Source organism: Triticum urartu, chromosome 4A (assembly GCF_056163025.1).
Source record: "Triticum urartu cultivar PI428250 chromosome 4A, HENAU_Tu73, whole genome shotgun sequence".
NCBI classification, from domain to species: Eukaryota; Viridiplantae; Streptophyta; class Magnoliopsida; order Poales; family Poaceae; genus Triticum; species Triticum urartu.
In genome coordinates, this window is record NC_141876.1 from 600,226,526 (window position 1) to 600,241,395 (window position 14,870).

General features: G+C 43.1%; 1 protein-coding gene across 1 annotated transcript; it reads right to left on the reverse strand.

Annotated features, from left to right (window-relative positions):
• Nucleotides 1–12,336: 12,336 nt before the first annotated feature.
• LOC125553127 (pirin-like protein) lies at nt 12,337–14,057 on the reverse strand. The gene is made up of 5 exons (XM_048716913.2): nt 13,756–14,057; nt 13,519–13,636; nt 13,364–13,426; nt 13,154–13,257; nt 12,337–13,058 (listed from the first exon to the last, which is right to left on the reverse strand). The coding sequence occupies exons 1-5, from the start codon at nt 13,869–13,871 to the stop codon at nt 12,575–12,577; spliced, it is 885 nt and encodes a 294-aa protein (XP_048572870.1). The 5' UTR covers nt 13,872–14,057; the 3' UTR covers nt 12,337–12,574.
• Between the last annotated feature and the right edge of the window lie 813 nt (nt 14,058–14,870).

The following is a 14,870-nucleotide window of genomic DNA, read 5'->3' on the forward strand; positions in this document are numbered from 1 at the left end:
ATCAAGCTGAGTCTGAGTGAGTGGTAAACAATATAGAGCTCGGACGCTAATCAAGCTGATTTAACTAGTAGATGTCTAGATTAAACCTGTCCATTATTAACCCCTGCTCCTTGATGATGTCGAGCTCCACATCCACAATATGTAAACGTGTCAACGTTAATATTGCACTGATCCTTACTGCTTTGTTGGCTTTAGTTAACTTTTTTTCATATAATAAAAACGTGATCTCGTTATACAATTTTGGGTTCTGTCAATTAATAGTTTGGAAAGCCTACAAGCCCTCTTATAGTTAACTAAAAGGTTGTTGAACATTTTTAACAACTGACTGTTGGACATTCCCATGCTGTACATCACTGATTATGTACAACTTGGTACAAAATTGGTCTGATATTAGTTTTATATCACAAAAGTAGAGAGGTTCCTGCTGCTTATTAGTATCAGCTTTGGATTATTACTGTGTTTGGTTCACCACTGTACTGATTATCTTGGTGAGCATTTGTTTAATAACTGGAATACATTGTCTGCTGGGAACTCTATTTACCTTTGCGTACTATTACAAATGTCTGTGAGGGTCCGTTGTGCATTCATGATTTCTGCACATAGATTTCTCATCCTGCTATAAAATTGCTTGTACCTGAATCTGTTTGCCGTTGCTAGTCAGAAGTCAATTATTACTGGTGTGTTCAGGATTCTATTTCTATAATCTAAAATATGTGTTAATTCTGATACAGTGTAAAGAGCTATGTGACCCCTCCTGGATGGGGCTTCGGTTGGACCTCTGATTGGGCTCCCCATAGACTTTGACCCAAGGTAAACATGAATTTGCTTTTATTATTGTTGCACATGTCCCTGTCTTATAGAGAATAGTTTATGAGCAAACCCTGTGGTAACAAAACCATATGTCATGGGAGTGTGACACGTACTGTTTGTGAATGCCTGTGATTGGATTATTGGATATCTGCTGATTATATGTCCTTGTCCATCATTGTCTGGTTGTTCTTGCAAGCATTATTAGTTAGGTTGTGTAGGTGCCAAATTCCGCTTCTAGATTAGTCTATTGTACCTGGGCCCTTTGCGGTGGGGTTTGGACCCTGTGTCTGGGTTATTGTTATTGAACTTTGGGCCTGAGCATGGACTTTTTGGGCCTTCATTTTTGTTGGTGGTTCTGAATTTATGTACCTACAGTTCTACAAAATTGATATGACTGATTGTTTTGTTACTTGGACAATAACTTGCTATTTATGTACCTATAGTTCTAGTTTGTTGCTGCTCAATGCTCACATTCGTTTCTCATCCTTGCTATTTATGTTGGCTGACATAACTTGCCTGTTGCTCTTATGCGACCAACATCCTCGTGACAGGGTTTGTCGGAACTGCCATCTCTTTAGGGTGCTTCTCCGGCGCCGCCATCATCACCAAGCGCAGGGAGTACCTGTACCTCGGTGGCCTGACCTCTTCTGGCATGTCGATCCTTCGACATGAAACTGTATGCTCGGTTTCTTCTCTTCCTTTTGGTGCGCATGCCATTACTGCATGGTGACCATGTAGGTAAAGCTTGCAAGTCGATGGCAGTTAGAATTGGCGACTGGAAAGAAGCGCACACCTAGGTCGATCTATCTGCTGGTCGCTGCGAGCATTTTTTCTTCTAGTGTGGTCCAGGCCAATGACAGCATGCATACATTTATATTTACTGGAAATGCATGCATTTCTTTAAATGCATGACAAACAAAAGTCGTTGCTGCTGCTAGGATAGGACATAGCAGTAGCTTGCTAGCTAGCTAGTGTATGTTGAATTGTTGATCAACTCGCCTTTGGGCTGGCTGCTAGTACACCTACGTATAGCTACCTAGGTAGGAGTAGCTACGTGGCGCATGTAGTGGATTATTAAAATATTACAATCTCTTGATCAGCAATGAAAAGCATCGAGATGCAGCTTTATACTGGCATGCGAGCGTATGCATGCAGCATGCTGTGTATGTGCACACTTGTGTACATCGGTAGCAACAATATGCAGTGATGGTGCCAACTATATGGATGAAGCTTATAAACCAAGCATGCATGCACAGTAGTGATGGTTTTGCTAGTAAAAATATACCAGCACTTACATAGTATACACTGGGTGCCAACATTTGTGATTCCTGTCAATATGGTCTGACCAACTGTGCTTAATGGTGTTGTGTCCTCTTGCAGCTCAAGAACGCAGGTGACAAGAAGAGGAAGAGGATGTCCTGAATGTTTCTCCCGCACATCGTAGATACCACCATCGCGGCCTTGTAGGAATTAAGCAAGCGATGTGCCACCCTTGTGTATCTGTTTTTGATTGTATGTGGAAGTTGGACGTGCATACGTGTATTTGCTCTTGTGAGTATTTGACTGGATGATCTTTGGATTTAATCAGTTAACAGAAAGATTTATTGATATTTTGTTGTTCAAATGTGTAAATTGAAATCTGTGAATGAAAAATACTAAATGTTCTACTTGACAAAATAATATTTGGGCTCTAAAAAGGCTGCGGCCCAAACTATAGTGGATCAAAACCTTGTGCATTTCTGAAAAACCAAAAAAATAGGCTTAATGAAATGGTCCTAAAAAAGGCCATGGCCCAAAATAAAAAGGCCAAATTGTTGGGCCAGGCCCATGTAGCTAGAGAAAATTAATAGAGAAAATATACAGTAAAAAGGCCGAATTGTTGGGCTAGGCCCATGTAGAAAATCGAATTGGACCGGGCTGAATCTTGTGCCACGTCAGATTGCCACGCTGGATGCCTACGTGGCCTGGGGAGGTTGCTAGTGACCAAAACAGAACAATAGGCTTATTTTGGTCATAAACGTTTGCGACCATTCCAGAAGAAAGGTCGCTATAGTCAGTTTACGACGGCCAGCTTTTGACCTTATGTTTTTGGTCACAAAAAGGTCACAAATGGAAATTTGTGACCATTCAGTGACCAATAGTGGTGGTCACAAGTTGACATATTTCTTGTAGTGTGTATTCGAGCTTATGTATTCGAGCCCTCGAGGCCCATGGCTTGTAATATAAAGCTTGTATTATTTTAATTTGTGTCTAGAGTTGTCTTGTGATATCTTCCCGTGAGTCCTTGATCTTGATCGTACACATTTGCATGTATGATTAGTGTACGATTGAATCGAGGGCGCCACACCTCCTCATCTGGGTTGTGAGGACATGACCATTTGAAGCTTTTTAAGCAGCCCAAAGAGGTGCAGAAGCCCACTACCCATTAGGGTTATTACCTAGGGTCATTTTGGACTTTGCACGTGAGTGGATGGGGATACTTTACCCTCCATCTAGCAGCCACCACCAAGGTTGACGAAAAATCAATTCATCTCCCAAGGGGGAAGAAGAGAGAAAACCAAGAGAGGAAGGGAAGAAGAGGAAGATTGAAGGAAGAAGCAAAGGGAGCTCCACCCCAAGGTTGTGATGGTCCAGATCCATTACCTTGTCTCCTTCAAGCTCCGGTTCCACCATATTTTGTAAGATTGTTCCAATCCCTAATTCTTGAGCCCAAATCTTGTTGAGTTCATCCAAGATTCAGAAATCTTGATGTATGAGATCCTCTAGTGCTATCTAGGGAAGAATTTGTTGTATCCCACATTTGATAATAGTGGAAGATGATTTCAGTGGCTTTGGCCCGTGGTTTTTCCCCTCAAGTTGGGGGGGTTTCACATAAAATCTGGTGTGTCTGTGTTGATGCTTGCTACTGAAAATCTGGGTTGAGAGAACATAGGACTTGTCCTAGCTGCTTGCTGAAATCAGCTAGTACTTGTCCTGCTTGGCTGCTGGTTGCACCCAGAAGATGTCCTAGGTTCAGACTAAACCTAGTATCTCCATATATGTTTGATGCATATGTCTCCTTCCGTGTTGAGTAACGATCCTTGAGTTAGTACATTATGTGGTGCTGAGATTACCTTGTTTTCGCTGCAGTATTCAGTTAACCATAAGCGCATTTGTATGCTGATTCCCATCAGAGGGCTATCATAGCCTTGGTTGCTTAGAAGGTTACTAATCCCAGTTACTTGATTGTTACTGGAAGTGTTCCTCACAATCGCTTTGGAAGAAAGCGCTACTACAAGTGGTATTATAAAAATTGATTCTTCCAATTACTCACTATGGAAAGCCCATGATGGAAGACATCCTTTATTGCAAGTATTTGTATGAGCCAATTGTGAAAGACAAGATACCCACCGGTGTCATGGAGGAAGAATGGAGAGTGTTGCACAGAAAGGAAGTAGGTATGATTCGGTTGTACATCAACCACACTATATTCCACCATGTTGCAAATGACACAAATGCGTATGAGATGTGGCAGAAGTTGGAGTCTATGTATGCGAGGAAGACATCAATGAACAAGGCCTCGGTGATCAAAAGACTTGTAAAGCTCGAGTACCGAGATGGCACAAGTGTGATTGAGCACTTGAATGCCTTCCAATGCCATATAAATTAATTTTCAGCCATGAGGTCAACTTTGAGGATGAGTTGCAAGCATTATTGCTGCTGAGTTCCATGCGTGACAGTTGGAACACACTTGTTGTGTCACTTAGCAATTCAGCTCCAGATGGGAAGCTGACTTTGGAGATGGTGAAGAATAGCATGCTGAATGACGAAGCCAGAAAGAATAAAAAGGGTGATGTCTCTTATTTTGATGCATATGTGGCTAAAACCCATGGGAAGAATGAGAACTGTGGACATGGTCACACGAGATTTCAGCAAGGTATTAGTAAATCTAGGGGAGATCAAAATCAAACAGAGAAAAGATATTACTTGCTTTCATTGTGGAAATCCGGGACGCATAAAGAGCAAGTGCAGGAAGTACAAAAGAGAGCTTGCAGAGGGAAAACTTGCGAAGAAAATCAAGAAAATGGCTGAGAGAAGGTCAACCATGACTACAACAAATGAGGACTATCTAGTCATTGAAGATGAAGAATGCTATAGTGTTGTTCGTGATGATGCCATGAGTTGGGTTGTGGCTTGATGACCCATAAGTATAGGGGATCAATTGTAGCTCTTTTTGATAAGTAAGAGTGTCGAACCCAACGAGGAGCAGAAGGAAATGACAAGTAGTTTCCGGTAAGGTATTGTCTGCAAGTGCTGAAATTGTAAGTATCGAGTAGTTTGATAGCAAGATAATTTGTAATGAGCAAGTAACAATAATTGTAACAGAAGTGTAGCAAGGTAGCCCAATCCTTTTGAGGCAAAGGACAGGCCAAAACAGTCTCTTATGATAAGCAAAGCGTTCTTGAGGGTACACGGGAATTTCATCTAGTCACTTTCATCATGTTGGTTTGATTTGTGTTCACTACTTTGATAATTTGATATGTGGGTGGACCGGTGCTTAGGTCCTGTTCTTACTTGAACAAACCTCCTACTTATGATTAACCCTCCCGCAAGCATCCACAACTATGATAAAAAAATATTAAGAATAAATTCTAACCATAGCATTAAACTTTTGGATCCAATCACTCCCTTACGGAATAACGCATAAACTGGGGTTTAAGCTTCTATCACTCTCGCAACCCGCCATCTAATTGCTACTTCACAATGCATTCTCTTAGGCCCAAATATGGTGAAGTGTCATGTAGTCAACATTCACATGACACCACTAAGGGAATAACAACATACATACTATCAAAATATCGAACACATATCAAGTTCACATGATTACTTGCAACATGATTTCTTTTGTGACCTCAAGAACAAAAGCGACTACTCACAAATGATAAACATGTTCATAATCAGAGGAGTATTAAATAGCATCATGGATCTGAATGTATAATCTTCCACCAAATAAACCATATACTAATCAACTACAAGATGTAATCAACACCACTAGTCACCCACAAGTACCAATCCATAGTTCCGATAACAATATTGAACACAAGAGATGAACTAGGGTTCGAGAGGAGATGGTGCTGTTGAAGATGTTGATGAAGATTGCCCTCCCCAAGATGGGAGAGTTGTTGGTGATGATGATGACGATGATTTCCCCCTCCGGGAGGGAAGTTCCTCCGGCGGAATCGCTCCGCCGGAGGGCAAAAGTGCTCCTGCCCAAGTTCCGCCTCGAGGCGGCGGCGCTTCGTCCCGAAAGTCCTCCTCTTATTTTTTCTAGGTCAAAACCACTTATATACCAGAAGATGGGCACCGGAGGTGGGCCGAGGAGGCCACAACCCACCAGGGCGCGCTTGGGGGGCCTGGCGCGCCCAGGTGGGTTGTGCCCACCTGGTGGCCCCCCTCTGGTGTTTATTGGCTCCAGTATTTCTCAAATAATCCATAAAAAATCTCCGTAAAGTTTCAGCTCATTTGGAGTTGTGCATAATAGGTGGCCTGACGTAGCTTTTCCAGGTCTAGATTTCCAGCTGTCGGAATTCTCCCTCTTGGTGTGTTCCTTACAAATTATGAGAGAAAAGGCATTAGAATTACTCCAAAAAACATTATTATGGATAAAAACATTATAAATAACAGTAAGAAAACATGATGCAAAATGGACGTATCATGGATTCAGGTGCGTCCTTCCACATCACATCAAGCAAGGAGTATTTCACATCTTACACTAGTGGTGTTACTAGCCAAGTGAGGATGGGAAATAGTGGTTCATCAACAATTGTTGTCAAGGGTTTTATATGGATTGATACAAACACAGGTTGCAGATTGGTGCTCGATGGTGTGAGGACTGTTCCCGACATAAGGCTGAATTTATAGTCAGTGGGCAAGATTGATGATATCAAATATCAAAGTTATTTGGTGAAAGAAAGTGGAAGCTCAATTGACTTACTATCGGTGTGCGTTCCAAACATAAAAACTAAATCATCATCACACTGCACTGGCACCCAAGCAGTGTTTTCCATGTACCAAAATCTTAATCCAGTAGCATCATATAGGCCCCATGGGTATTTATCAGAGATAGCTGCTCTAAATTGGTTAAATGTTGAAGTACTCGATGGGAATGAAGCATGAAAATAAAAAAAATCCTACGAACACCCAAGACCTAATCTAAGAGATGCATAACAATGAGAGGGGAGTGTGTCTGCATACCCTTGAAGATCGAAAGTGTTAGCGTCGTATGTTACTTGTGAGATGCGTTGGGATTTCCCCGAAGAGGACGGGATGATGCAATACAGTAGAGATAAGTATATCCCTAAGTTAAGAATCAAGGTTATCAATCCAGTAGGAGGATCACGCAAGACCTCTTTAGCAGTACCTGCACACAAACTAACAAATACTTGCATCCAACGCGGACAAGGGGTCGTCAATCCCTCGGTGGTTATTTGCAAGATCAAATTTTGTAGTGGTAGATAGATAGATAGAACAAAAAATAAATAAAATTAAATAAAATTGCAGCAGGGTACTTTTGGATTTTAATATATGATAAAAGTAGACCCGGGGGCATAGTTGTCACTGGAGGCTTCTCTCTTGAAAATAGCATACGATGGGTAAACAAATTACTATCGGGCAATTGATAGAAAATGAAATAATCATGACGATATCCAAGACAATGATCATGTATATAGGCATCGCGTTCGAGACAAGTAGACCGACTCATGTCTACATCTACTACTATTACTCCACACATCGACCGCTATCAGCAAGCATCTAGAGTATTAAGTTCATAAAGAACAGAGTACCGCCTTAAGCAAGATGACATGATGTAGACAAAGTAAACTCATGCATAAATAAACCCCATCATTTTATCCTTAATGGCAACGATACAAATACGTGTCATGTCTCTTTCTGTCACTAGAATTGAGAACCGCAAGATCAGACACATCACAAATCACCTCTCCCATTGCAAGAAAAATCAATCTAGTTGGCAAACCAAATCAATAGATCGGAGAGAAATACGAAGCTATAATAATCATGCATAAAAGAGTTTACAGAAGACTCAAATAATATTCATGGATAATCTGATCATAGACTCACAATTCATCGGAACCCAACAAACACACCGCAAAAAGTGATTACATCGAATAGAACTCCAAGAACATCGAGGAGAACATTGTATTGAAGATTAAATAGAGAGAAGAAGCCATATAGCTACTACCTATGGACCCATAGGTCTGTGGTAAACTACTCACACATCATCAAAAGGGCAACAAGATTGATGTAGAAGCCCTCCGTGATTGATTCCCCATCCGGTAGAGTACCGAAAAAGGCCTCCTGATGGAATCGCGGAAGAACATAGACTTGCGGCGGCAGAGAAATTGTTTCGGGTGGTTCTCTAGGGTTCCACAAGGTATCAAGGCGTGCCATGGTGCCTTGCCGTCTCCTCGCTTCTCGTTTGGTCTCCTCCCAAAGCTTCTAGTGTCTCTTTTGTCCTGAAAAAATTGTCAAAGAATTTCATAGTGTTTGGACTCCGTTTGGTATAGATTTCCTGGAAAACAAAAAAACAAGTAGAAAACAATAACTGGCACTAGGCACTGGGTTAATAGATTAGTCCCCCAAAATGATATAAAATTGTATAAAAAATATTCAAGATTGATATTGTAATAGCATGTAACAACCAAAAATTATAGATACATTGGAGACGTATCACCAGTCCCACCGCATCTCAATCCCCGAGCTCTCCCTCGTCAGACTGGAATGAGATGAAATCAAAAAGCTAGGGTTAAGGTTCTTGTCGAGAGCGAGTAGAGAGAGGAGAGACCAAATGGTAGATGCAGAAATGAGACTGAGATTTTGGAACGATTTGATGCGGCCCCACATGTGTCCAGTAAATGTCCATGGTCAAAGGCCCTTTATCGGACGGAAAGGGCACATAAGGGTATTTCGGTAAGGGAACCATACGGTAAAGGGGCAAATTTGGGCACATGTTTTTTTAGGTGTTAATGCTAGAGTTGGGGCCAATTAGGGGGGGGTGCAAATGTTCCAAGAAAAACAGATAGGGTAGTTCGCTAGGCCACCAAAATCAAAGCTTGATAGCGCCCAAACATGACAGGGCGACCATAGATAACTGCTCAAAGAGGGAATTGCACGAATCACCACTTATTGGGTCTAGTGTTGCACAAAACACCTACTATACAGGTTTGTTGCAGAAAGCACCACATATTGGTGTAATACATTGCAGATAGGTCTAATCTAGTGTTTAGCTATATTAACATAATTTCAGACAAATGGATCCCGCTTGTAAGTCAATTCTAACCGGCTGATGCAAAGGAATGTGATTTTTATCCGTTTGGGTCGGCCGAGCAGACATGCATGTCCGGGTTTTTTGGGTCGGCTGGTGCACCCACCGTGGCCGACGCATTTGTCCGCGTGGTCTTAGAAAAACTAAATAGACACAAAAAATATTTAAATTTAAAACATGAATATTAATAATACATGATTAAACATTAAAACCGCTGGCCAAAGTCCCCTTCAAACATAACTAAATATAATAAAACATAATAAAAACAAAAAGCCTCACAGCAGTTCTCGCTCACAGCCGTAAGCGTCGTCCTCATCGTTGGAGCAGGTAAACTCAAAGAACTTTGGCGGCTGTGCCCAGGGGAACGCTGTCTGGTAGGCCGCGAGCGCGGCCTCCTCCGACGTCTGCTACTACGCCATGGCTGCCTGGCGCCGCTTGCCTCCTCCTGCTTCCGCCGCTCCTTCTCCTCCTCGCGCGACTAGTGCTATCGGTGCTCCACCTTTCCGCGCTCGTGTCACATGCGGTGCTCCGACCAGTCCACTTCTCCTCTAGCGTGCGGCAGCGCCGCTGCTCAAGGTAGGCCGCCTCCTCCTCCGATGCACCGAGCCACACCAGTGGTGTGCCGACCCTCCCGCACGATGCCCTGCCACTGCGTATGTCTCGGTGACTGTGGGCGGTGCCGGCGTGGGTGTATGTGGTGCTGGTAGCGATGGCGGCGGCAGTGGCGGGTAGATGCAATTGCCGGCCACAGAGAGCTGGAGCGCCTCCTCCAGACCAAGGATGCAAGACTAGTCATATTATTTTGTGATGGTTGTATTGGCCACATGACAACTAGTTTGCTGTAGTGGCCATATAGCAAATACTTGGATGCTAAAATCTAATGGCAACAATATCTACCATGTTTTTGGTGCTAGTGATCACATGCCGAACTTGTTTCATTTAAATTTTGGTTCAAATTTTAACAATTTCAGAAAATATGAAAAATTCCAGTGAATTTCACATGTCTACAGTACTATTCTGGGAAAGTTTTACCCCATTTGGATCAATGGGTTGAAGATAATGAAAGTTTTGGTTAGCCCGTACAATTTTTTGGTTCAATTTTTGACATTTTTCAGAAAAATGAGAAACAATTCCAGTAAATACTACATGTATTCAATACTAATTTGAGAAAGTTTCGGCTCAATTGGACCACAAGTTTGGGAGATAATGACGATCTAATATGTTGGCTGATGTGACCGGTTTTTATTGCCACATGTGCACTTACAAGTGGGACCCATCTGTATAAAATTATGTCAATGTATCCAAACACTAGATTAGATCTAGTTGCAATGTATTACACCAATATGTGGTGTTTTCTGTAACAAACCCGTATAGTAGGTGTTCTGTGCAACACTAGCCCCAATAAGTGGTGGATTATGCAATTCCCTCCTGCTCAAATGGTAGACACATAAAATGCATAAGGTACAACTAACAAAGGCGAGATCAAACGTTGCAAAGCATTCACACAAGATATGTGGAAGAGGTGATGTCGAGGAGGGCCAATCAATCATCGTTCTTGCGGCTAACATGATACTCAACTTCTTTCTCCGTCGCACCAACTGGACACCGTCAGCATCGACCACAGAGACATTAGACACAGGTTCATCAGTCTAGGAGAGGATGCCCGAGATTACTATGGCAGTGACGGGCTCCTTGGACATAAGGGCTTCTCCTTGGCACGAACGGCCTTGATTGTCATGTCTGACAAACAGAGGGTCTTCCTTGAGAGCCAGAGGCACTTGTCGTGTCGGCAAAGAGAGGGTCTTCCTTGAGAGCCAGAGGCACTAGTCGTGTCGGCAAATAGATGGTCTTCCTTGAGAGCCAAACATAGTTCTCATGTCAGGCAAAGATAGGGTCTTCCTTGAGAACCAAACGCACGCTCCTGCGGGTCTCTTTGAATCTTGTAACTTTGGAGTTGAATTCATGACAAATGTGGTACCAATAAGATGATTTCTCTGCCTGACAATGTACTAACTATAACATAGTATGCATCTTTTTATCTGAAATACATATGGATGATCTCAAATCCAAAATCTGATGGATGTGTTAGAAAAATGTAATTGTTTCTCTGTTTGCTATACATTTTTTCAAAAGACCTTTTTTGTATCTTTTAATCTATAGAATCAACGCATCCAATATATACATGTTTGAAAAGTTCAGGAAATGAGCTACAACTTTAGTGAAGTTACCATTCTTTGTCTTATCATTAAGTAGGCCTAATCTTCAACTCAAGACAAACCACAATATCTATCTGAAAATTCAGATAGTCATCCTTCATTTTATTTTGTTAGCTTCTACTCCCTCCGTCCCACAATATAAGACGTTTTTGCAAGCTATGTTAGCTTGCAAAAACATCTTATATTGTGGGACGGAGGGAGTAAATCACAAGTACAAAAATCATGAAATTTCACTGGAGCAAGGAATTTTCATCCTATACAAGTCTCTAGATATTTTAATCTCTAGGAAACCTCATTAAGATGGCCAAGAGCATACTCAAATTTGACTAGCAAATCTGTCAGCCTTTTAGGACAGTCAATTAGGAAAATACACATCTTCTAAACCAACAGTCAAAAAATTCTGAAACTTTTCCTTGAAGATATATAGCTACGACTTTGTAGGTAATGATTTATATAGGAAAAATCATATAGCTCATCAAAACCTGTACAACAGGCACGCTGCTAAACCTGTCTGTGCACACAACACTATGTTTCATAGAAGCACTCTGCATTGCTATCAAACACTGGTACACGATAATGGCACTCTGAATTTCTATCAACCATATACAATAACTTTGTACATTGTTTTAGAGGACCAATGTAAGCTGACCGAAGTCCAGAGATAATAAAATTTGGCAGCAACAATTAAATTATACTACTCCAGACGTTTTTGTGACAAAGAAAAACAAGTCCAGAGGTAGTAGCATTTTTGTGACAAATCACGAATCCTTTGAAACTATCTGCATCTACAATTTGATCACTACATATACATTGGAACAGAACTGTATCATGAGAGAATAAAGCTATCAAGAAGCAATGGACTGAGAAGATCAAATGTGAAACGCCTGACCATGGAGCACCACTTGAAATCTGAATGTTCTTTGTCCCCCACTTGATATCCACCCATCATTTCCCATTGCACTATTGCCCAAATCTTTGATGAAACAATTCGCTTTTTTACGATGAAACAATCATTAATAAGTTCCTCCTCATTACACACTTTTATTGCATCAGATTCTTTTATAAACAAGTAAAAAAAAAGAATCAAAGAAAAACAAGACTACTACTACATTCTACACAAAGGCATCAATATAATGGTACAATGCAATTTCCCTTTCCTTCCCAATGTTTTGCAAGAGAATGCACCACGATGTTGATCATCATCACGGCGAGACACCGGTGAGAATCAGGCGGAGCTCCACTGGCTGGCCTTCTCGAAGCCGTTGCGGCCGTAGTAGTAGTCCTCCATGGCCTGCTGGATTTGGGCACGTGAGTTCATGACGAAGGGCCCCTGCTGCACCACCGGCTCATTGAGCGGCTGTCCCGCTGCTAGTGCAAACTGCAGCGGCGCGCCGGACCGGTTCCACACGCTGAGCCCGTCCCCTGCGCTGAGGACGAGGCAGTGGTGCGCGCTCGCCGGAGCTGCACCCTCCTTGCCGAACACGCCCTCCCCCTCAATGATGTACACGAAGGCGTTCCAGCCCTCGGGGATCGGCTGGTGGAGCTGCGACCCTGGTTGCATTGTGAAGTCCATGTACATGGTGGGCGTCCGTGTGTAGACCGGCGACCGCACCCCGAAGGCTTCCCCCGCAATGATCCGCACCGCCACGCCGTCTTTCTCGGCCTGGCTGATGTCCTTGCTCTCGAGCTCCTGGTACCTTGGCTCAATCCTGGCATTAATGAATGGGCATTTGCAGAAGCAGAATTGGTGTGTGAGTGGTTGATACATACATCATATGCAAATAACCATTGTCATGATACATACATCTTGTCTTTGGAGGCGAGGTTGATCCAGAGCTGCAGGCCCTTCTGCACGCCGTCGGCTGCCGGCATCTCCGAGTGCACGATGCCGCGCCCTGCCGTCATCCACTGTTGAGGAACAGAGCATTCAGATGCATTGTTGGTTCTCAAGTCAAAAATGGAATGGGTCAAGTCTCAAGTGGTTTGTCTGAAGAACTGGATGAGTAGATCAGACCTGGACATCTCCTGTCCTGATGGTGCCCTTGCGGCCAGAGAAGTCCTGGTGGGTGAAGGCCCCCTGCATCGTCAGAAACGCAGAAGACAGAATAGCATTTCAGCAAACACCTTGAAGGCAACACGATGGAAGAAGCTCAGAGCATGCGTCCGTACGTCTAGCATGTAGGTGACGGTCTCGAAGCCCCGGTGGGGGTGGTCGGGGAATCCGGCGGGCTTGGAGACGGAGAACTCGTCGAGCAGGAGAAACGGGTCCAGGTTCCGGAGCTCGCAACTGAAGCAGCAACAAGAAGAGACATACAGACAGAGGTCAACGCCAGCGCCCCATGATGTGAAATTCAGAGTCGATTAATCGGGCGTGATCTCTTCAGATAGGGGTTGATGGTGTCTTACCCGCCGATGCTCCGGCGGACGGTGGCGCCGTCCCCCTCGGACTGGGACAAGGACAGCACCTTCTTCACTACCTTCCTCGGATTCTCGAACGGGACGGGCGTGGAAGAGGAAGACATGATCGCTGGCGTGGAACAAGAGGACTAGGAACAGAAGAGGTCTGTTGTTGGCGCTGCTTGTAGAGCTTGAGCTTGTCTTTCTGGACGCGAGATGAACACAGTGGCTATTCTGCCTGGTGAGGCGCGCGGGTGCCCTATAAATAGGGGGAGAAGAAGAGGAGGATGAAAAGACGAGGAGGTTCTGCATCAGCATCGTCGTCGCCATGACCTCCTCCTCCTCCGGCCGTTGAAGTAACGGTCAGCGCAGCGCGGCTGCTTCCTTTTTTCTATTCTTTTGCTGCTTGCGGTGGGTGGTGTGCCCGACGACGTGCTGGCGTGAGGCCGTCGTCACTCGTCACCCCCGCCACCGACCCACACTAATCATGATGGCTATGCAGCAAATACACCCACACACACAAAAAATAGGGTAAGCATTGGTCGCACCACCCGCAGCTTTTCTGAAAACTATATAAAGAAAAAAAAATAGAGAGTAATGGGGTATAAACATATGTAATAGTGCCTCTATCTCAAAATAAGTGACTCAACTTTGTACTACTAGCTTTACTACAAAGTTAGTACAAACTTGAGTCACTTATTTTGGAACGGAGGGAGTAGGATTTTCCAGAATACCCATATAAAGAAGATATTAATTAAGCACCATAGACTTAATTCTAGTATAAATTATTGACATGCAAGATAATAGCATATTTAAAATCTACACATTATTCTGAGGGATTTTCATGTATAACATGTTAGATTTGAAATTAGGATTTAAAAGTTTTGAATATTTTAAAAAGCATCTGAATTTGCACCAAAAAGAGAAGTGAAAAAGAAAAAGGGGCGTGGCTGGGATCAAACCCAGGTCTCCTGGGTACTCGAGTGGGGCGTTAGCCACTGTGGTAGCTTTGTGGATGCCAAAAATTAGGGTGCCAGAAATTATTTGTTTCTTTGATTATTTAAGAAAAGCGGCATTTGTCAGTTCAGGTTCAACAACGACAAATCTGAACCGCCAAAGGTCCC

Coding starts and splice junctions, on each gene's coding strand:
- LOC125553127 (XM_048716913.2), bottom strand. CDS start 13,871: ATGTCTTCCTCTTCCACGCCCGTCCCGTTCGAGAATCCGAGGAAGGTA. Junction 13,637..13,755: donor GTCCGCCGGAGCATCGGCGG/GTAAGACACCAT, acceptor TTGCTGCTTCAG/TTGCGAGCTCCGGAACCTGG. Junction 13,258..13,363: donor TCAGGACAGGAGATGTCCAG/GTCTGATCTACT, acceptor GTTCCTCAACAG/TGGATGACGGCAGGGCGCGG.